This window comes from Herpailurus yagouaroundi, unplaced genomic scaffold, assembly GCF_014898765.1.
Source record: "Herpailurus yagouaroundi ecotype Mexico unplaced genomic scaffold, PumYag 166, whole genome shotgun sequence".
In the NCBI taxonomy this organism is placed as follows: domain Eukaryota; kingdom Metazoa; phylum Chordata; class Mammalia; order Carnivora; family Felidae; genus Herpailurus; species Herpailurus yagouaroundi.
The window spans coordinates 33,519,309-33,537,846 of record NW_024412407.1 but is presented as its reverse complement, the minus strand read 5'-3'; the positions used below and the strand labels follow the sequence as shown (position 1 = coordinate 33,537,846).

Genomic DNA, 18,538 nt, shown 5'->3' with positions numbered 1-18,538 from the left:
TCCAATGTGTGAGAGTTATATTTGTTCTGAATCTTTGTCAGCACTTGACATTGTCATATTTTTAATTTTAGACACTTTAATAAGTGTGTAGGTTATTTCATTGTGACTTTAAGTAGCTTTTACTAATGATTAATGATGTTGAATATCTTTTCATATACTTTTTAATTTATATATTTCCTTCAGTGAAAAGTCAAAGAGCAAATCAAAACAAAGTGGCAACTTTTCTAAATCTGTGCTATCCAATAGATCCAACAGAAAACTGAAAACAGAAGGTAAATACAAGAGTTTTAAAACAATTAAAAATAGGAAAAAAATTATGTACTTTTATATATTGCATTTCCAATACTCCTCATTTCCTTTTGAAGATCCAAGTTTCTATCTGGTATCATATTCATCTAACATGTATTGTAGAGGAGAAGAGTTTGGATGGTGGAGTAGTAAGCGGATCCTGGACTTGTTTTGTCCCTCAAACCCAGCTAGACCACCATCAAACCATTTTGAACACCTAGGAAATAGATCTGAGGATTAACAGAACAATCTGCATAAGTTGAGGGAGAGAATACGGTAGGTATGTGGTGTGGAGAGGTAAACTGGGAGAGAGAAGAGCTGCAGTGCTGCAGAGGGGAGGGAGCCATTTTCACAGAGAGTAGAAAGAGTTGGGGGGAGAGAGAGCAGTATATCAGGTTTGTGCAAGAAAGCACCCCTCCTGAAAGCAGATAGAGAGAAAGAGTGAAAACATGCACAGGGGACTGACTGCACAAGAAAACGGATCCCCAAAACCATTGATGCAGAAAAAGGAGAGGGTTTCAATACTGCCAGGTTTTTATAAACAGCGGAACAGAGTGGTGAAGTTTTAGAAGTCAGCCTCTGGTGATGCTCTGGCAAGGAAGCAGGCCCAAGCCCCCCCAGAGTGGGCAGCATGGTCTGAAGATCTCCTGGGGGATATGGGGAGAAGCGGTTCCCCTGCTTGGAGGGCATTTGGTAGAGGTGATATGGCCTCTCTACAGGCAAAAGACCAGCAGGTGCCATCAAGCCACCCATATAGGAACAAAGACACCAGCTAAGGGCAGCAAACCCTGGTGCTGGCTGTGTGTTGTAATTTACCATAAACCCGGAGCTGTTGCTGCTGTGCGGTGGTAAGACTGGTTCCTGGAACAAGCCAGCCACAGTGAGGCAAAAATCCTCCACCAGATCACTGTGGGTCTAAACTGCAAGACTGTCTGAAGTGTGAGGTTTTGAAACACAGCTGTATCTGAGATAAAACTATGGAGAAAGGCGCTCCCTGGTAGGCAGATAGCTCAGACACAGACGGGGAAGAGAGGGAGCTGATGGAAGTTGGGGACACAGGAGGAGTGGTTGGGCATCTGTGAGGGTATGAACTTCCTGCTCTGGAGACTAGAGAGCAAGGCGAAGCCATTTTCACTATTAGCCCAGCAACATTGATTGACCCCAGTAAGCTAAACAGCACCACCAAGTGGAGAATGGAATCCTTATTATACCAAAGCCTGCCCCCCCACCCCTATTTCCAAGAGGGAAAGTCTCCTGGGAATCAGAGCAGCAGGCCCCTTCCTCAGCCAACCCGTACAAATCCCTTCCGCTGGCTTAGTCTAATGATCATAGAGTTGCTGCAAAGTTTCAGTTCTAGGGGAAACTGGATCTAGTTTTATTTGGGTTTTTGTTCATTTGTTTTTTGTTGTTGCTTCTGTTTTGTTTTGTTGTTATTGATTTTGTTTGTTTGTTTGTTTCTTGGATACAGAAAGAACAAAATTTTAATTTAATTTAATTTATTATTTATTTTTAATTTTTAATTTTTTTTCTCTTCTTTTATTTTTTTTCTATCAAGGTTCTCTTAACAAGAAGACCAAAACACACCTAGGATCTGGCTTCCTTTATTTAATTTTTAAAAATTTTTTAAATTTTTATTTCATTCTATTATCATTATTGTTGGATTTGTCTTTTTTTCCTCCAAAATGACAAGATGGAAGAATTCACCTCAAAAGAAAGAACAAGAAAAAATGACAGTCAAGGATTTAGTCAATGTCTAAAAGTAAGATGTCTGAACTAGAATTTAAAACAACAATTATAAGGATACTAGCTGGGCTTGAAAGACAGTATGGAAGACACCAGAGAATCCCCTTCTGCAAAGATAAAAGAACTAAAATCTAGTCAGGGCAAAATTAAGAATGTTATAACCAAATGCCATAACAACAAGGATAAATGAGGCAGAGGAGTGAATTAGTAATATAGAAGATAAAATTATGGAAAATATGAAGCTGAAAAGGACGGAAACAAAGATCAGGGATATGAAAGCAGACTTAGGGAACTCATTGATTTATTAAAACATAGTAACAATTGCACCATAGGAATCCCGGAAGATGAAGAGAGAGATAGAAGGGGCAGACGGTTTATGTGAGCAAATTATAGCTGAAAACTTCTCTAAACTGGGGAAGGGCCTGGTCATCAAAATCTATGAAACACACACAACTCCCATTAAATTCAGTAAAAGCTAGCCATCGCCAAGATATATCATAGTCAAATTCACAAAATACACAGACAAGGAAAGATTCCTGAAAGCAGCAAGGAAAAAAAAAATCCTTAACCTACAAGGGAAGACAGATCAGGTTCACAGCAGATCTGTTCACAGAAACTTGGCAGGCCAGAAAGGAGTGGCAAGATATATTCTACATGTTGAATGGAAAAAATATGCAGCCAAGAATACTCTATCCAGCAAGGCAGTCACTCAAAATAGAAGGAGAGATAAAAAGCTTCCCACACAAACAAAACCCAAAGGAGTTTGTGACCACTAAACCAGCCCTACAAGAATTTTAAGGGGGACTCTGAATGGAGGAAAAAAAAAAAGACCAAAAGCAACAAAGACTAGAAAGGACCATAAAGCATCACCAGAAACACCAACTCTACACTTAACACAATGGCACTAAATTTGTATCTTTCAATAATCACTGTGAATGTAAATGGACTAAATGCTCCAAGCAAAAGACATAAGGTATCAGTATGGATAAAAGAACAAGATCCATCTATATGCTGCCTACAAGAGATTCATTTTAGACCTAAAGACACCTGCAGATTGAATGTGAAAGGATGAGAAACCATCTATCACGCTAATGGATGTCAAAAGAAAGTCAGAGTAGCCATATTTATATCAGACAAACTAAATTTTAAAAGAAAGACTCTAACAAGAGATGAAGAGGGCATTGTGTCATAATGAATACTTCAAGAAAAGCTAAGAATTGTAAATATTTATGCCTCCCCCACTCGGGACACCCAAATATATAAATCAATTAATGACAAATATAAATAAATTCATTGATAATAATACAATAGTACTAGGGTACTTTAATACCCCACTTACAACAATGGACAGATCACCTAAAGCAGAAAAATCAACAAGGAAGCAATAACTTTGAATGACACACTGGACCAGATGGACTGAACAGATATATTCAGAACATTTCATCCTAAAGCAGCAGAATACACATTCTTTTTAAGTGCACATGGGACATTCTCCAGAATAGATCACATACTTGGCCACAAATCAGCCCTCAACAAGTACAAAAAGATTGAGATCATACCATGCATATTTTCAGATCACAACGTGATGAAACTTGAAATAAACTACAAGAAAAAATTTGGACAGCCCTCAAATACATGGAGGTTAAAGAACATCCTACTAAAGAATGAATGGGTTAAAGAAATTAACAAATTAAAAAAAGAAATTAAAGGGGCGCCTGGGTGGCTCAGTTGGTTAAGCAGCCGACTTCGGCTCAGGTCACGATCTTGCGGTATGTGAGTTTGAGCCCCGCGTCGGATCTGTGCTGACAGCTCAGAGCCTGGAGCCTGTTTCAGATTCTGTGTCTCCCTCTCTCTGACCCTCCCCCGTTCATGCTCTGTCTCTCTCTATCTCAAAAAAATAAATAAACGTTAAAAAAATTTAAAAAAAGAAAGAAATTAAAAAACTCCATGGAAGTATATTTAAATGAAAACACGACAGTCCAAAACCTTTGGGATGCAGCAAAGGCAGTCCTAAGGGGGAAGTATATTGCAATTTAGCCCTATCTCAGGAAGCAAGAAAGGTTTCAAATACACAACCTAACCTTACAGCTAAAGGAGCTAGAAAAGGAACAGAAAGTAAAGCCTAAAGCCAGTAGAAGAAGGGAAAGGAGCTAGAAAAGGAACAGAAAGTAAGGCCTAAAGCCAGTAGAAGAAGGGAAATACTAAAGATTAGAGCAGAAATAAATGATATAGAAACAAACAAACAACAAACAAAACCCCAGGAGAACAGCTCAACGAAACTAAGAACTCGTTCCTTGAAAAAATTAACAAATTGATAACCCCCTAGCTTGACTTATTAAAAAGAAAAGAGAAAGGACCCAAATAGATAAAATCATGAATGAAAGAGGATAGATTACAACCAAAACAACAAAAATACAATTACAAGAGAATCCTATGAAAAATTATATGCCAATAAACTGGGCAATCTGGAAAAAATGGACAAATTTCTAGAAACTCACAGACTACCAAAACTGAAACAGGAAGAGATACAAAATTTGAACAAGCCCACAGCCAGCAAAAAAAATTGAATCAGTAATTAAAAGTCTCCCAACAAACAAGAGTCCTGGGCCAGATGGCTTTCCAGAAGAATTCTACCAGACATTTAAAAAGAGTTATTACCTATTCTTTTCAAACTGTTCCAAGAAAATCGAAATAGAAGGAAAACTTCCAAACTCATTCTATGAAGTCAGTATTACCTTGATTCCAAAACCAAAGACCCCACTAAAAAGGAGAATTGCAGGCCAATATCCTTGATGAAACTGGATGCAAAAATTCTCAACAAGATATTACAAAATCCAATTCAACAGTATATTAAGAGAATTATTCATCACCATCAAGTGGGATTTATTCCTGGCCTGCAGGGATGGTTCAATATTTGGAAATCAATCAGTGTGATACACTATGTTAATAAAAGAAAGGATAAGAACCATATGAGCCTGTCAAAGATGCAGACAAGGCATTTGACAAATTACAGCATCATTCTTGATAAAAACCCTCAACAAAGTAGACATAGAGGGAACATAACTCAACATCATAAAGGCCACATATGAAAAACACACAGCTAATACCATCCTTGATGGAGAAAAGCTGAGAGCTTTTCCACTATGGACAGGAGTAAGACAGGGATGTCCACTCTCACCATTGTTATTTAACATGGTACTGGAAGTCCTAGCCTCAGCTATGAGATCACAGAAAGAAATAAAAGGCACCTAGATTGGAAAGGAAGAAGTCAAACTTTCACTATTTGCAGATGACATGATACTCTATTTAGAAAACCCAAAAAACGCCACCAAAAATTGGTAGAACTAATCTATGAATTCAGCAAAGTCACAGGATGTAAAATAAATGTACAGAAATATGTTGCATTTCTATACAACAATAATGAAGCAGCAGAAAAAGAAATCAAGGAATTTATCCCATTTACAACTGCACCAAAACCCATAAGATACCCAGGAATAAACCTAACTAAAGAAGTAAAAGATCTATAATCTGAAAACTATAGAACACTTATGAAAAAAATGGAAGAGGACACAAAGAAATGAAAAAGCATTCTATGCTCATGGATTGGAAGAACACACATTGTTAAAATGTCTATAGTACCCAAAGCAATCTACACATTTAATTCAATCCCTATCAAAATACCAGCAGCATTTTTCTCAGAGCTAGAACAAACAATCTTAAAATTTTTATGGAACCACAAAATATCCTGAATAGCCAAAGCAATCCTGAAAAAGAAAAACAAACTGGAGGCATCATGATTCTGGATTTCGAGCTATGTTACAAAGCAAGAGTCATCAAGACAGTATGGTACTGGCCAAAACACACAGATCAATGGAACAGAATAGAAAATCCATAAATGGACCCACAACCGTATGGTCAACTAATCTTTGACAAAGCAAGAAAGAATATCAATGGAAAAAAGTCTTTTCAACAAATAGTGTAGGGAAAACTGGACAGCCACATGCAGAAGAATGAACATGGACCTCTTTCTTACACCATACACAAAAATAAACTCAAAATGGATAAAAGACCATTTGACCCCAGAACAAAGACCTCTTTTACCTCAGCCACGGCAACTTCTTACTTGACATGTTGCTGAAAGCAAGGGAAATAAAAGCAAACATTAACTATTGAGACTTCATCAAGATAAAAAGCTTCTGCACAGAGAAGGAAACAATCAATGAAACTCAAAAGCAGCCCACAGAATGGGAAAACATATTTGCAAGTGACATATCTGATAAAGGGTTAGTATCCAAAACCTATAAAGAACTTATCAAACTCAACACTCAAAAAACAACCCAGTTAAGAAATGGGGAGAAGACTTGAACATATACCTTTTCAAAAAAGACATCCAGATGGCTAACAGACACATAAAGAAATGCTCAACCATCAAGGAAATACAAATCAAAACTATGATGAGATACCAACTCACAATTATCAGAATAGTTAAAATTAACATTACAAGAAAAAACAGGTGTTGGCAAGGATGCAGAGAAAGAGAACCCTCTTGCACTGTTAGTGGGAACGCAAACTGGGGCAGCAATCCTGGAGAACAGTATGCAGAGTCCTCAAGAAACTAAAAATAGAACTACCTTATGGTCCAGCAATTGCACTATTAGGTATTTACCCAAAGTATACAAAAATACAGATTTGAAGGGGTACATGAACCCCAACATTTATAGAAGTATTATTGACAATAACCCAACTATGGTGAGAGCTCAAATGTCCACTGATTGATGAATTGATAAAGAAGATGTGGTATATATTATACAATGGAATATTACTCAGCCAATAAAAAGAATGAAATCTTGTCATTTGTAATGACATGGATGGAGCTAGAATGTATCATGCTAAGTGAAATAAGTCAACCAGAGAAAGACAAATACCATCTGATTTCATTCATATGTGGAATTTAAAAAACAAGACAGATGAACATATGGGAAAGGGGAGGAAAGAAGAGAGGGGAAACAAACACAAGAGACTCTTAATGATAGAGAAAAGCCATGATAGAACAAACTGTGGGTGGATGGAGAGAGGTGGGTAGGAGATAGGCTGGATGGGTAATGGCTACTAAGGAGGGCACTTGTAATGAACACTGGGTATTGTATGTAAGTGACGAATCACTAAATTCTACTTTGTGAAACCAGTATTATACTGTATGTTAACTAAAATTAAAAAAAAAAGAAAAAAGAAATATGTAATGTAGAGTAGGACTACTGGCAATAGATTTTCACATTCTTTTTTTGAGCAAGTCTATTTTTATTCACTTTTGAGTTTTGGGGGGTATAGAGTGCTATTTTTCTTCCTTCGACACTTTAAAGATGCCATTTTATTGTCTTTTAGTTCACGTAGTTTCAGAAGAAAAGCAGGTTGTATGTTTAAACTTTGTTCTTCTGTGTGTCATGTGTGTTCCCACCTCCACCAACTATGGGCTATTTTTACAATTTTTTCTTTATTTTCAGCAGTTTGAATGTAAGTGTAGTTTTGAGCGTTTATCCTGTTTGATGTTCTTTGATATTCTTGGATATGTAACTTGGTGTCTGTCATTACATTTGATCGATTTTTCGTCATTATTTTTTCAAATGTTTCTTCTGCATTGTTCTATAACTGGGATTTTACTTACATACCTGAGGCTATTTGATATTGTCCCCCAGTTTTTAGTAGTTCTATTTCAGTTTATATACTTATTTTTCTAGTTTGCATGATTTCTTTAGTGCTACAAGTACACTGATTCTTTCTTCAGCAAGTCTAACTATGAGATATTAGGCATTCTTCCTCTCTGTCACTATGCTTCTTATTTGTAGCATTTCCATTTGATTATTTCCTTTTGTTTCCGACAGTATGCTGAATTGCCCATCTGAAACATGTTACCCATGTTTTCCTTCAGAGCTTTTATTTTTTTTTTTAATTTTTAACGTTTATTTATTTTTGAGAGACACAGAATGAGTGGGGGATGGGCAGAGAGAGAAGGAGACACCGAATTTAAGCAGGCTCCAGGCTCTGAGCTGTCAGAGGCTGGCACGGGGCTCGAACCCACAAACTGTGAGATCATGACCTGAGCCGAAGTCAGACGCTTAACCGACTGAGCCACCCAGGCACACCTTCCTTTAGAGCTTTTTATATACTAGTTACAGTTGTCTAAAGTTCCCCATGATGTAGTTTCAACACATATGTCATGTGTGTATCTGGTTGTCTCTTAAGAGAGTGAACAAATCCTCTTGCTCCCTCACTTAATCTATAATTTCCTTTCCCTTCTTTGAAAAAGAATATCCTCCAGTTTGTGGCATTCTAAAGTGGTGCTGCCCAATTAGTAATGACTAGTGGTATGTGACTATTAAGCACTCTAAATATGACTAGTTTGAATTGAGATGTTCTGTAACTATAAAATATAGACTGTTTTTAAAGACTTACCACAAAAAATGAAAAATATCTAATAATTTTATATTGATTTCATGCAGCAATGATAACACTGGTTTACACTGGTTTAATTAAATATATTATTAAAGTAAGTTACCTGTTTCTTTTTACTTTTTAAAAATATAACTATTAGGACATTTAAATTGCATATGTAAAAGGAGAAATAAATAAATGGCAAGATATACCATGTTCATAAACTGGAAGACTCAACATAGCCAAGATGTCAATTCTCCCCAAACTGACATACTGGTTTGATGCAAATTATATCAAAAACCCTAGCAAGTTTTATTATAGCTATATACAAGCTTATTCTAAAACTTATATGAAGAGGCAAAAACTGTAATGGATGAAACAATTTTGTAAAAGAAGAATAAAGTGGGATGAAGCACTCCACCCGATTTTAAGATTGATTATATAGCTACAATAATCAAGACTATGTGACATGGGAGGAGGGATAAATGCCTGGATCAATGGCATAAAATAGAGAACCCAGAAGTAGAATCAGCCATGTATGGACAGCTGATTTTGACAAAATTGCAAAGTAGTTTTGTTGATTGGTTAAAAGTCTAAAAATGCTGGGTCTGGCTTGCCTCATTTTGTTGGGTAGAGGGAAGCAAGACACTCTGTTGCAATGTTGTTCTGTCAGTCTTGATGTCCCTAACAAGTCTGTTTTCCTCTTCCCATCCTATTGGGTTCTCCTTTGATTGTGACTTGCATTATATTACGGATTTACATAACATTTAGAGAGGACATTTACACGTATTTAGAGAGTAAGATCAGGGAGAAATGTGTCTATGCCATCTTGTACTATTTTTGCAACTTCCTATGAATCTGTTATTTTTTTTCAGAATAGAAATCTAAGAAATGTACATGTGAGGCTGACATATCTCTATTAGACTGCACTGTTTCCATTGAATGGTTAATGTAATTCATATCTGAGCCTTTTAAAATTGCTACGGAAATGATTGTCTCCCCCTCCCTCCTTCCTCTGCTTCACTTCTGGCATCTCCTTACAGCGGAATGGAAGGTCTTCAACATAGTTGAAGTTGAAGATCTTATGTCAACATAATTTCTATTTTCTCTGCCATTCTGAAGCTTTCAAATATTTAGGGTCATTTCCTGCTTGTTCATGGCCTAGATCTGCCCTGAGATCAGCCTTTTAGGATGTAATGTTAACTTTGAGGGAAATCTCTTTCCTGCTTGAGGTCTTGAGAAAGTAAGAGCTGGCTCAAGGTTTCTCCCTTATTTTTTTCCAGATGACAGTTTTTGAACAGGTATGCATTTATGTGTTATATATTTTAAAATTGCTCATCTTTAATTGAAATTGAAGTTTAAAATCTTGAGTATTTCTTGCTTCTTTAGTTGTCTCCTCTATAATCTGTTATTTTCATTGTTTTCTAGGGGGTTATAAAAAAGGAGAATAAGGTAAAATTGCCTTTCTCACTTAAATCCTAATTCCTTTTTTGATACTGGATAGCTGGTACTAAACAGACAAAACGCATAGCTAATTGATTGAGTTGTATTATTACTTCAATACTTTTAAGTCCTATCTTTAGTTTTTAAGAGGAGTATACATCAAAGGTATAAAAGCATTGATTTTAGTATTTCCTGTATTCCTCTTGAATTTCTTTCCTGTTTAACAGAGTACTTCCTTTTGTACTTTTTTTCACATGGAATTCATGGATGACAAACTTTCTGAACTATCTTGCATGTATGAGAATTCTTGCTTTACAAGCATATTTTTTGTAATTGTAAAGCCAATGATGTAGAGTGCTGAGACACAAGTTATAAAACTCCAGATTCCAGGTTAAGGACCCATGCTGCATATGAAGTGCTAAACATATAAATCAGAAGACAATATATTTTACTATTTTTCGTTTTATGTTTTTCCAGGTGATGGAGAAGACATAACATGTTTCCTAATCTCTGGAGTGGTTTTTGTGGTAGAGGCTGGGGTAGGAGTAATATGGTCGAAGCACTTGATTTCTGAAGGTTAAGTGGCAGAAGTGTTACATACTTGTTGTTGCCTTTGCCGATTCTACTCTACTCAACACCAGCTGTCTTTTGTCTTTCCCCCGAGATTTTAAGCAAATGAGTCATGTTGGGGTGCCACGAAAAGGGGGCAGAAGATGGCTGCTGGATGGCAGGAAGGGGATAATTGCAGAGTTTAAAGTACAGTAAAACTTTGGTTTGCAAGCATAATTCGTTCTGGAAACATACTTGGAATCCAAAGCACTTGTATATCAAAGAGAATTTCCCCATAAGAAATAATGGAAACTCAGATGATTCGTTCCACAACCCAAAAATATTCATATAAAAATGATTACAATACTGTAATATAATACAATAAAGAAAATACAAAATATAAATAAACTTAAACAAATTAACCTGTTCTTACCTTTGAAAACCTTCGTGGCTGGTGTGAGGGAGACAAGAGAGAGGAAGCCGATTGTGTAGGACGACTTTCACTATCAATAATGGATCCACTGCTATCTATTGGCTCAATGGAATCTTTTTCTTTGTATGTAACTTTAACAAGAAACCTATCCAATGACCTAGAATAAAGCAAAGCATTCCTAAGTTTACTCTTGTATGGAAAAGCAAAGGACTGTCCAAATGTGCTTTGAAGTGACAAAAAAATATACTAGTGTCAGTTGTGGGCACCTTCCAATGTTCTGAAAAAATCACTGATTTCTGCCAAACACTGCGGCCTAAAACTGAGCATCAAGCATGGGGGATGGTCACCCACAATCCTGCAATGAGAGAGAGAGAGAAAAGAACCATTGGCTCAGTTGTGATCAGGTGACATTGGGTGTCACGTACTACTTGTATTGCAAGACATCTCTTGTTTATCAAGTTAAAACTTATTAGAAATGCTTGCTCATCTGGTAGAACACATGCAGAACAAGTTAGTCACAATCCAAGGTTTTACTGGACTTTGTATTTACCGGGAAGTAACATTTGATCTTTGTCTCAGACGGGAGACAACTGTAGGTCCCGCCTCCCGTGGTAGAAGTCTAGATGTAAAATCACCTCATGTGGAGCAGGTGATACTAAACATCAAGGTTTTTGGCCCTGAGCGACAGTGCTGGCTTTGCCTGACTTCAGTGCTGGGGAATTTAGCAAGCACAGTTTTTCAGCAGGCACAAGACGATGGCTGCAGCATTTCAGGGAAATGGCTAGAGCCGGTGGAAACACATTCACAGACTCAGTAAATTTTTAACTTTTATTCCTGCCTAACATGTAGCATACTTTCTGCAAAAATTATGAGTTAAATATAGTTTAATGGAGAAAAGTTATTTAAGATATAATTGTGACAATTTAAAAAACTCCTCTCATGAATGCAGAAGGAAAAGCAGTCAGTAAACAAAACAAAAACGAAAACAAAACAGATGAAGTAAGAACACAATCTCTTCAACCTAGAGATAGTACATCCATTCCTCTTCTTTCCCAGGTGGAAGCTCCCTGGAGTCACTGTTGAGATCAGACTCCACAGTAAAAGGTAATTTTTGTGCTGAGAGCGCACGTCTGATTCATAGAGGCAAGTCTGTGTTCCAGACAGGGCAGCCAAGGTGAAGCAGAGTGTAGTATCCAAGTCTTCTATTGCATTAGGTCTCTGGGACACGTGAGGCCGCTAAGTGAGGCTGTACTTAATTTGCTGAGTCCTTGGACTTCATTTTGGTTTAAAAATGGGTGTTCTCCTTGTCTGTTGTGTTCAGCTGCAAGTATTCCAGACTGCCTTTTTTGTAGCTGGCCACCCGTGTTGGTTTTCGGCTTCTTATCCCCGCCGCCTGTCTTTTCTGCAAAGAGTTGGCAATCATGTCGGAAAATTCGGCTTGCAAGCGCTGCTGATTCTCCCTGGAAAGAGAGTGGGGAGAAAAAATGGCACTTCTCAGCAATTCACACAGAACATTCCTTAGCTCCAGAACAATCAGTTCAGTTGACCCAAAAGAATGCTTATTTTATCGAATTCTTCTTTGGAATGCTTATTCTGCACCAAACACCGGGAGTCCGGAGAATACAGAATGAGCCTTGCTTTTGACAAGTTTAAAAGAGCTGCCATCCCTGCTCTGTGTAATTGGAGAAAGAGCAGAATATATTTTGAGCTGAAAATTATATTTCAATTTCAAACTGAAACAACACGCTGCTTGATTTGGAAGTGCAGTGAGGTTTGCGCAAGCCACCGCAGGGAGGAGAAAAGAAGCCAGGACAATGCAAGGCCCCTGCAACATAAGCCTGAGGACTTGGTCCCACACATCCTGGAGCGCGGCTCTTGTCTGAGGAAGGCTTAGAAGGGATGGTGGGTTTCAAGAGTTTGAAATGGACCTGCGGCCCAGAAAAGATCTGGGTTGTTTTGGCTTCTCTTCAGGCTTGCCGTCTATGTGGGTCCAGCATCTAGGGGTCTGCAAGACAGGGTCTCTGTGCCATAGCAAAAGCCACAGTAACAGCTGTATGACTTATTGCAGCAACGAAACGTGCAACTGGATGGTCATTTGAGTCATCTTCAAGGGAACTGAAACCTGTTCGTTAGACCTGAAACCTCATCTTCCTCCTCTCTGGGAGAACCCAAGCTCCACATGAAAACGCAGAACTGCAGTCCTGGGACTGGAAGAGGGCCCGTTTCCAGCAGCCCAAAAGAGAGCCGTTGGCAGCCGTAGAGATTAGGGTGCCTCTTTGCCCCAGCATGCTCCACTCATGCCCGAACCTGTCATGCAGGAGGTGAGCGGTCAACTACCCTCTGTTCTGAGCATGCCTGAAACACCCCATGTCTGGCAGCCAGAGGGGGAGGTTTCTAAACTTCTCGTGTATGTAGTCCCTGGCCTCTTATTCAATAGATCATTGCCACTAGCCAAGCTTTTTGCCCACAGTGAAATTCCTTGTATGTGGCACAGCTGTCAAAGCCAAGACTTCCACTCGCCTGTCCCCTCCCCACCACACCCACCCCCCAGCAGCTTACACAGTAGGAGGTGTTGGCAGGTTGTACTCCCGGTCCTTCACCCCTGTCAGCCAGTAGGTAGTCTCGGTTCCTCTTCCCTAGGGAGGCAAGCAAGGTGAGTGCCACGGAGGCCAGGGAGACAGGTCAGTTCCAGCCCGCCATTCTGACAAATAGTCATTTCCAAGAGACCTTTCCCTTCCATGTTTCTTATCACTGCCTACATTTCAGCACAGCACATGTTCCCAATGTGATTCTCATCCTCTCTAGACAGATCTTCATTTCCAAGTGCCTTTTTGAAAATAAGCCTCTCACCCCCCAGACATGTTTGTTTTTTCCAAAGAAGAGTTCTCTTTTTTCCCAAAGACATTTCAAAATGTCACTACAGGAACATCGTAAGAAGTCTAAATTAAAAAAGAAGGAAATTGAGGTACAATCCTGCTTCGCCAAGAAATTCAACTGGTTTTCATCACCTACATTTTCTTCTAGCCCTTTTCGCCACAAGATTCTGTCACAAAAACTAGCCCTTTGCTAGTTTCCCCACCTTAAGCTTAAAAAAAATGAAAAATCACTCATCTTTCAAGCCAGTAGTTTGCTGGCTGTGTTTGGACCACAGTAATCTAGATACCGCTTCTACTCGGGTGGCAATGTTCTGTATAGAAAGTGTATTTATGGAGGACTCAAAAAGTAAGTGTGATATTAGGACACGTCTACACGAAAGGAGGCTTTTCCAAGTTGCAGTCACAGTGTAAAGGCCAGAAGCACTGTGGCTCCTGGAGACAGATCATTTTAGAGTTGGTAGTTGGCTTCAGACCAATCGTGAAAAGATTCTAAGGACCTTTGAAAAGTGGCCTGAGAGCCAAGTGGAGACATCTGGTGGCTCTGGAGGGTAGTTGTCCTGAATGTGAGGAACATGGTGGAGAGGAGAGACCGGTGGTTCTCAAACTTTGGTGTACGTCCCGATCACTGAGCACACTCATTAAAAATACAGATTCCTGATCTACATCCACAGAGGGCCTTCCGCAGCAAGCCTGGTGGAGAGTCTGGGCAACTATATTTTAGAAAGCACCCAGATGACACTGGATCAGAAGTCTGGGGACCACAGCTGGTCCACAGCTTCAGAATGGTAAAGCAATCCCTGGAGAGGTGGTTTTAGACAGAAGCAGCATCTTGCAGTGAAAGCCTGGAAGTGAGTGAGGAGATGGGGGCTTTGACTTAAGTTAAATAAGTCCTGTCCCACACCTTAGCTCTCGGCTTTGCAGGAGGACTTGGGGACAAAACTTGGATGCATGTGGAAGAAATGATGGTGACATTTTATAACATATTGGCCCTAGTTCAAAATATTTAAAGGGTCTGAGTTCACATTCTTTGGTGGTGGCTTCTCCTACAGGGGATCATGAGTGATCACTCTGGGGAGGGCAGAAAAGGATTCTTCATCTTCATTGAAGATGACATTATTGACCACTGGATGTCCATTCTCCAAGGAGGTGGGCCAAAGTGAGTGCTTTTTCTGGGTCTTCTGCCTGCGGATCCCTTACCTTTAAATATGTTTCCCCTCTCACTTCATATAGGAACTGGCATTCAGTTCTCTTCAGGATGGCTATTGTGGAGCCGCTCACATGAATTCTCAAGGCTGGAAATGCAAAACAGATCAATGAAAATCTCAACCATTTTAAAGAATATTATACAAACACATTTGTTTCCACTTGATTCAGGACATTTGTTACAGATGTTCTTGACAACTGAGATGGTTTAGTGAAAGAACACTTAAAAATACAATCAGTGAGATAAATATCACACATGGGATGAAAGAGGGTCTGGCACTGCTTTTTGGGGTGCTGAGTGACAGGGTTCCTCAGGTTGTGCTCCACAGGTTCTCACTCTAGCACAGAGCGGTAGCCCCTGCACCTTGTCTTGGGTTTGGTTTGTGGTATGGAACTTGACAGCTGGAATTTGGTTTTGGGTCCCTGTGTATAAGTTCTAATAAGCAGCTTAAGTGTGGGCAGCAAGGTAGAGACTCAGGAGGGAGTTAGAGGGTCATGATTTTAACTTTTACCCTTTGAGGATACTATTATCCTTCTCATAAATAGTTGGTGAAGACATTCCCCGTTGTGGTCCACCATTGGTGCAGCACTTTCCCTCAATGGGTGCCACAGACAATGACAATAGTACGAATAATCGCAATCCTATGTTGTCTGCCATGTATCAGAGGCTTAGCATATATCACATCAACTCCTTCCAGAAACCCTTCCAGCAAGCTTGGTATCCCATCCTCAATTTATTTCTTCAGCCTTCCGATGCCTAGAAAGATGAGGTAGATTCCTCCCCAGCTTAGATAGTGACTTCTGTCGTTATAATTATAACCAAATCCGTCTGGCCCCAACCTTATTCCTTCCTTTACACCATGATTTTCTAGTACAAATCAGTAGCAGGCTGTCGGTAGACTACCAAAATACCACTCTACCACCTGTGTTTTTGTAAGCTCCGCCCACGCCTATCAAAGCTTTCTTTCTCTCTTTTTTTAAATTGTATTTTTGAATACTTATTTATTTTTGAGAGCGAGCATGAGTGGGGGAGGGGCAGAGAGAGAAGGAGACACAGAATCCGAAGCAGGCTCCAGGCTCCGAGCTGTCAGCCCAGAGCCCGACGTGGGCCTCGAATCCATGAACCGTGAGATCATGACCTGAGCCAAAGTCGGATGCATAACTGACTGAGCCATCCGGGCAACCCTCTTTCTCTCTTGTATATATTTCTATTACTATCGCTGTCACCAATATTTATGGAGCATCTACTACATGTAGCTCATGGTGTCTCTGCCCTGCCAGGCAAATGCAATATAGGCTTTTGCATATAATAAATACTTACATTTTTCTTTACGAAAACCAATTCTTGGGCAAACTAAATTGGAACAGGAAAGTGAACCAGTGTATGCTCCATATCTAGCCCATTGAATCTTTTTTTTTAACTTGCATGGATCTATGCTAACTTTCATAACTATTCCAAGTAGAGCATACCTGAATGCATTTCAAATGAAGCAAAACTAATGAAATAGCCTACCACTTAGCTAAAAAGTAAGAATACAATAATTCTCAGTAAATGGTAACAATAAAAGCAAATGCAGCAAGGACTGTATTGACACAGGCTCACGTCCAGTCAATGTGAAAGGTCATTCCTTCATCTCCTTTGTACTTTGTATGTCCCTATTGTGCATTTTATTTTGTAATTCCCCTCTGCTGGAAGCCACAAGCTTCCTCTAAGAAAAGCAATCTCCTTTCTTACGGAGGCCAGTGGATTCCATCCTAGAGGCTGTGTTGACGGTATCTCCAAATAGGCAATAACGAGGCATCTTGATTCCCACAACTCCAGCAGCACAGGGACCTGAAATGCACAGAAAGCAGGAAGTGGAAGTGGCAGAAATCACAGCGTGGAGTTAAGGTGGGTAAGCCTCTTTCTCAGGCACAGTGCCGAATCCTTCATTTTACGTAGAAGTGGATGGCAGTGTGAAAAAGGAGCTGTGGCTTTTGTTTTAAATGGATGTATTCAATGAGAAAAATATGGTTGGAACAAGACAAGCTTCTAGAAGGTGTTCTGCCCTAGCACAGAAAAGTACATTTGCACAAAACAAGAAGATATCCAGAGATCCAGGCTGCAAACGTGGGAAGTCGTTTTTAGTATTTTCAATAGAAGGCTCTCAGGAAGAATGGAGACTCTCCCACACCACACTTCCCTGAGCTCTGAAATGCTGGAGGGCCTGGTACACTGGAAGTCTCAATGGCCAAATTTTGTTTTAATTTATTTTTATTTACTCAGAGTAGCATTTCTTGGCCTGGTGAGCCAATGATGGAGAACCCGGAAGACAAGTACTTGGCATAATCATCTCTGAGCACTTCACATGTTAGGTGAAATGCAGTGGGATGGGGGTGGGGAGGGCTGTGGCACAAGGGCATCCTGACAAGAACAGAAACCAAAGCAAGACTGGGCACAGCAGGATGTTAGGCAGGGAAGAAGGGTTGTTCATGAAGCATTTGTGTGAAATGACTGAATGCAAGGAGTTACACATTTTAGAAGTTCAAGATGAATCTAGAAACTGCAAAACTGGATTTTTGGATAACGGTAGCTATTGATTTTCTAGTTGGCTTATTGGGTTTTGATCTGTATGAGTTCCTTTGTAGATTTATCCTACAAATTCTCTGACCACACACATTGAAAAAGAATAAAAATACTGGATCTTCCTTTGAGTGCCGAGCCCTTCTTTGTTAGGTTCAATGCAAAACAGCACAAAATAGCCAACTGAAAAACAAACAAAAACACACAAAAACAGAACTACCTACAGAAGGCAAGGAGCAACAGAGGCTGCAACTTGGTCAGGAGATCTCTGATCTGTGCCTTCGGTGTGCTAGGTCTAATTACAGGTGACTCTTCACCTCAGAAATGGAGTAGATAAAGCTGGGGAAGGGCCTGGTAGCAGGAAATTCCTGCAGATATTAAGTCTTGTTTTCAACTATCAGTATTTAACCGCAACCTCCTAATTTCTTAGCCCTAAACCTCTCCAGGTATGTGTGCCTAATATCTATTATCATTGCAGCCCAATGTGGTGGCATGTGGGCCCAGGCGCTGAGCTCAGACATTGAGTTGGTCACAGGGGAAAAGAGATTGGGCCAAGAACCAGACTTGGTTGACTTGGTTCAGTCAGCCTCCTTGACTTGGTTCAGTCAGCCCTGCTGCTGTCCCTCAGGCCTGGCATTTGAGATGGGTCAGAAAAGGGACCCCGTGCTGTTGCTGGCTAGGGAAATGCCGGAGAAGTCCCCTCCTGTGTACACAGAAACATCCCTAACACATGGCTGTGGACATGATTGGGGAAGAGTGAACATGGCAGAAATTTTTAACTTCCATTTACTGTTACTTTGAGAATATCACTGGTTCATTACTAAATCAAGAAATATTTACTGGCAGGCTCTGTGCTAGGCACTGTGGATACAGGATGACTTTCGCAAATGCAGTGATCTGGTTCTTGCCACAGAGTCTGGAGTGATCTTGGGTTTTCTGTATTTTGAGTCTTGGAGGGCAGACTCAAGACTGCCTTGGAGGGCAGAAAAAAGCAATGGCAAGAAAGTATAG

General features: G+C 39.7%; 1 protein-coding gene and 1 long non-coding RNA gene across 7 annotated transcripts in view; both read right to left on the bottom strand.

Annotated features, from left to right (window-relative positions):
- LOC121038891 (uncharacterized) overlaps positions 1-10,934 on the bottom strand; it is a 32,630-nt gene extending 21,696 nt beyond the window's left edge. The window contains exon 1 of the long non-coding RNA XR_005794554.1: positions 10,886-10,934. This is a non-coding gene — a long non-coding RNA (uncharacterized LOC121038891). The remainder of the gene's footprint in view (positions 1-10,885) is intronic.
- A 765-nt stretch (positions 10,935-11,699) lies between these two features.
- The window catches only part of GUCY2C (guanylate cyclase 2C), a 146,707-nt gene continuing 139,868 nt past the window's right edge, over positions 11,700-18,538 (bottom strand). For all 6 annotated transcript variants that reach the window (XM_040488846.1, XM_040488845.1, XM_040488849.1 and 3 more), the window contains 4 exons: positions 16,700-16,798; positions 14,959-15,053; positions 13,445-13,521; positions 11,700-12,345 (listed from right to left, as the gene is read on the bottom strand). In XM_040488846.1, the coding sequence (XP_040344780.1) occupies positions 12,171-12,345; positions 13,445-13,521; positions 14,959-15,053; positions 16,700-16,798 (446 nt within the window). In that variant the 3' untranslated portion in view covers positions 11,700-12,170. The remainder of the gene's footprint in view (positions 12,346-13,444; positions 13,522-14,958; positions 15,054-16,699; positions 16,799-18,538) is intronic.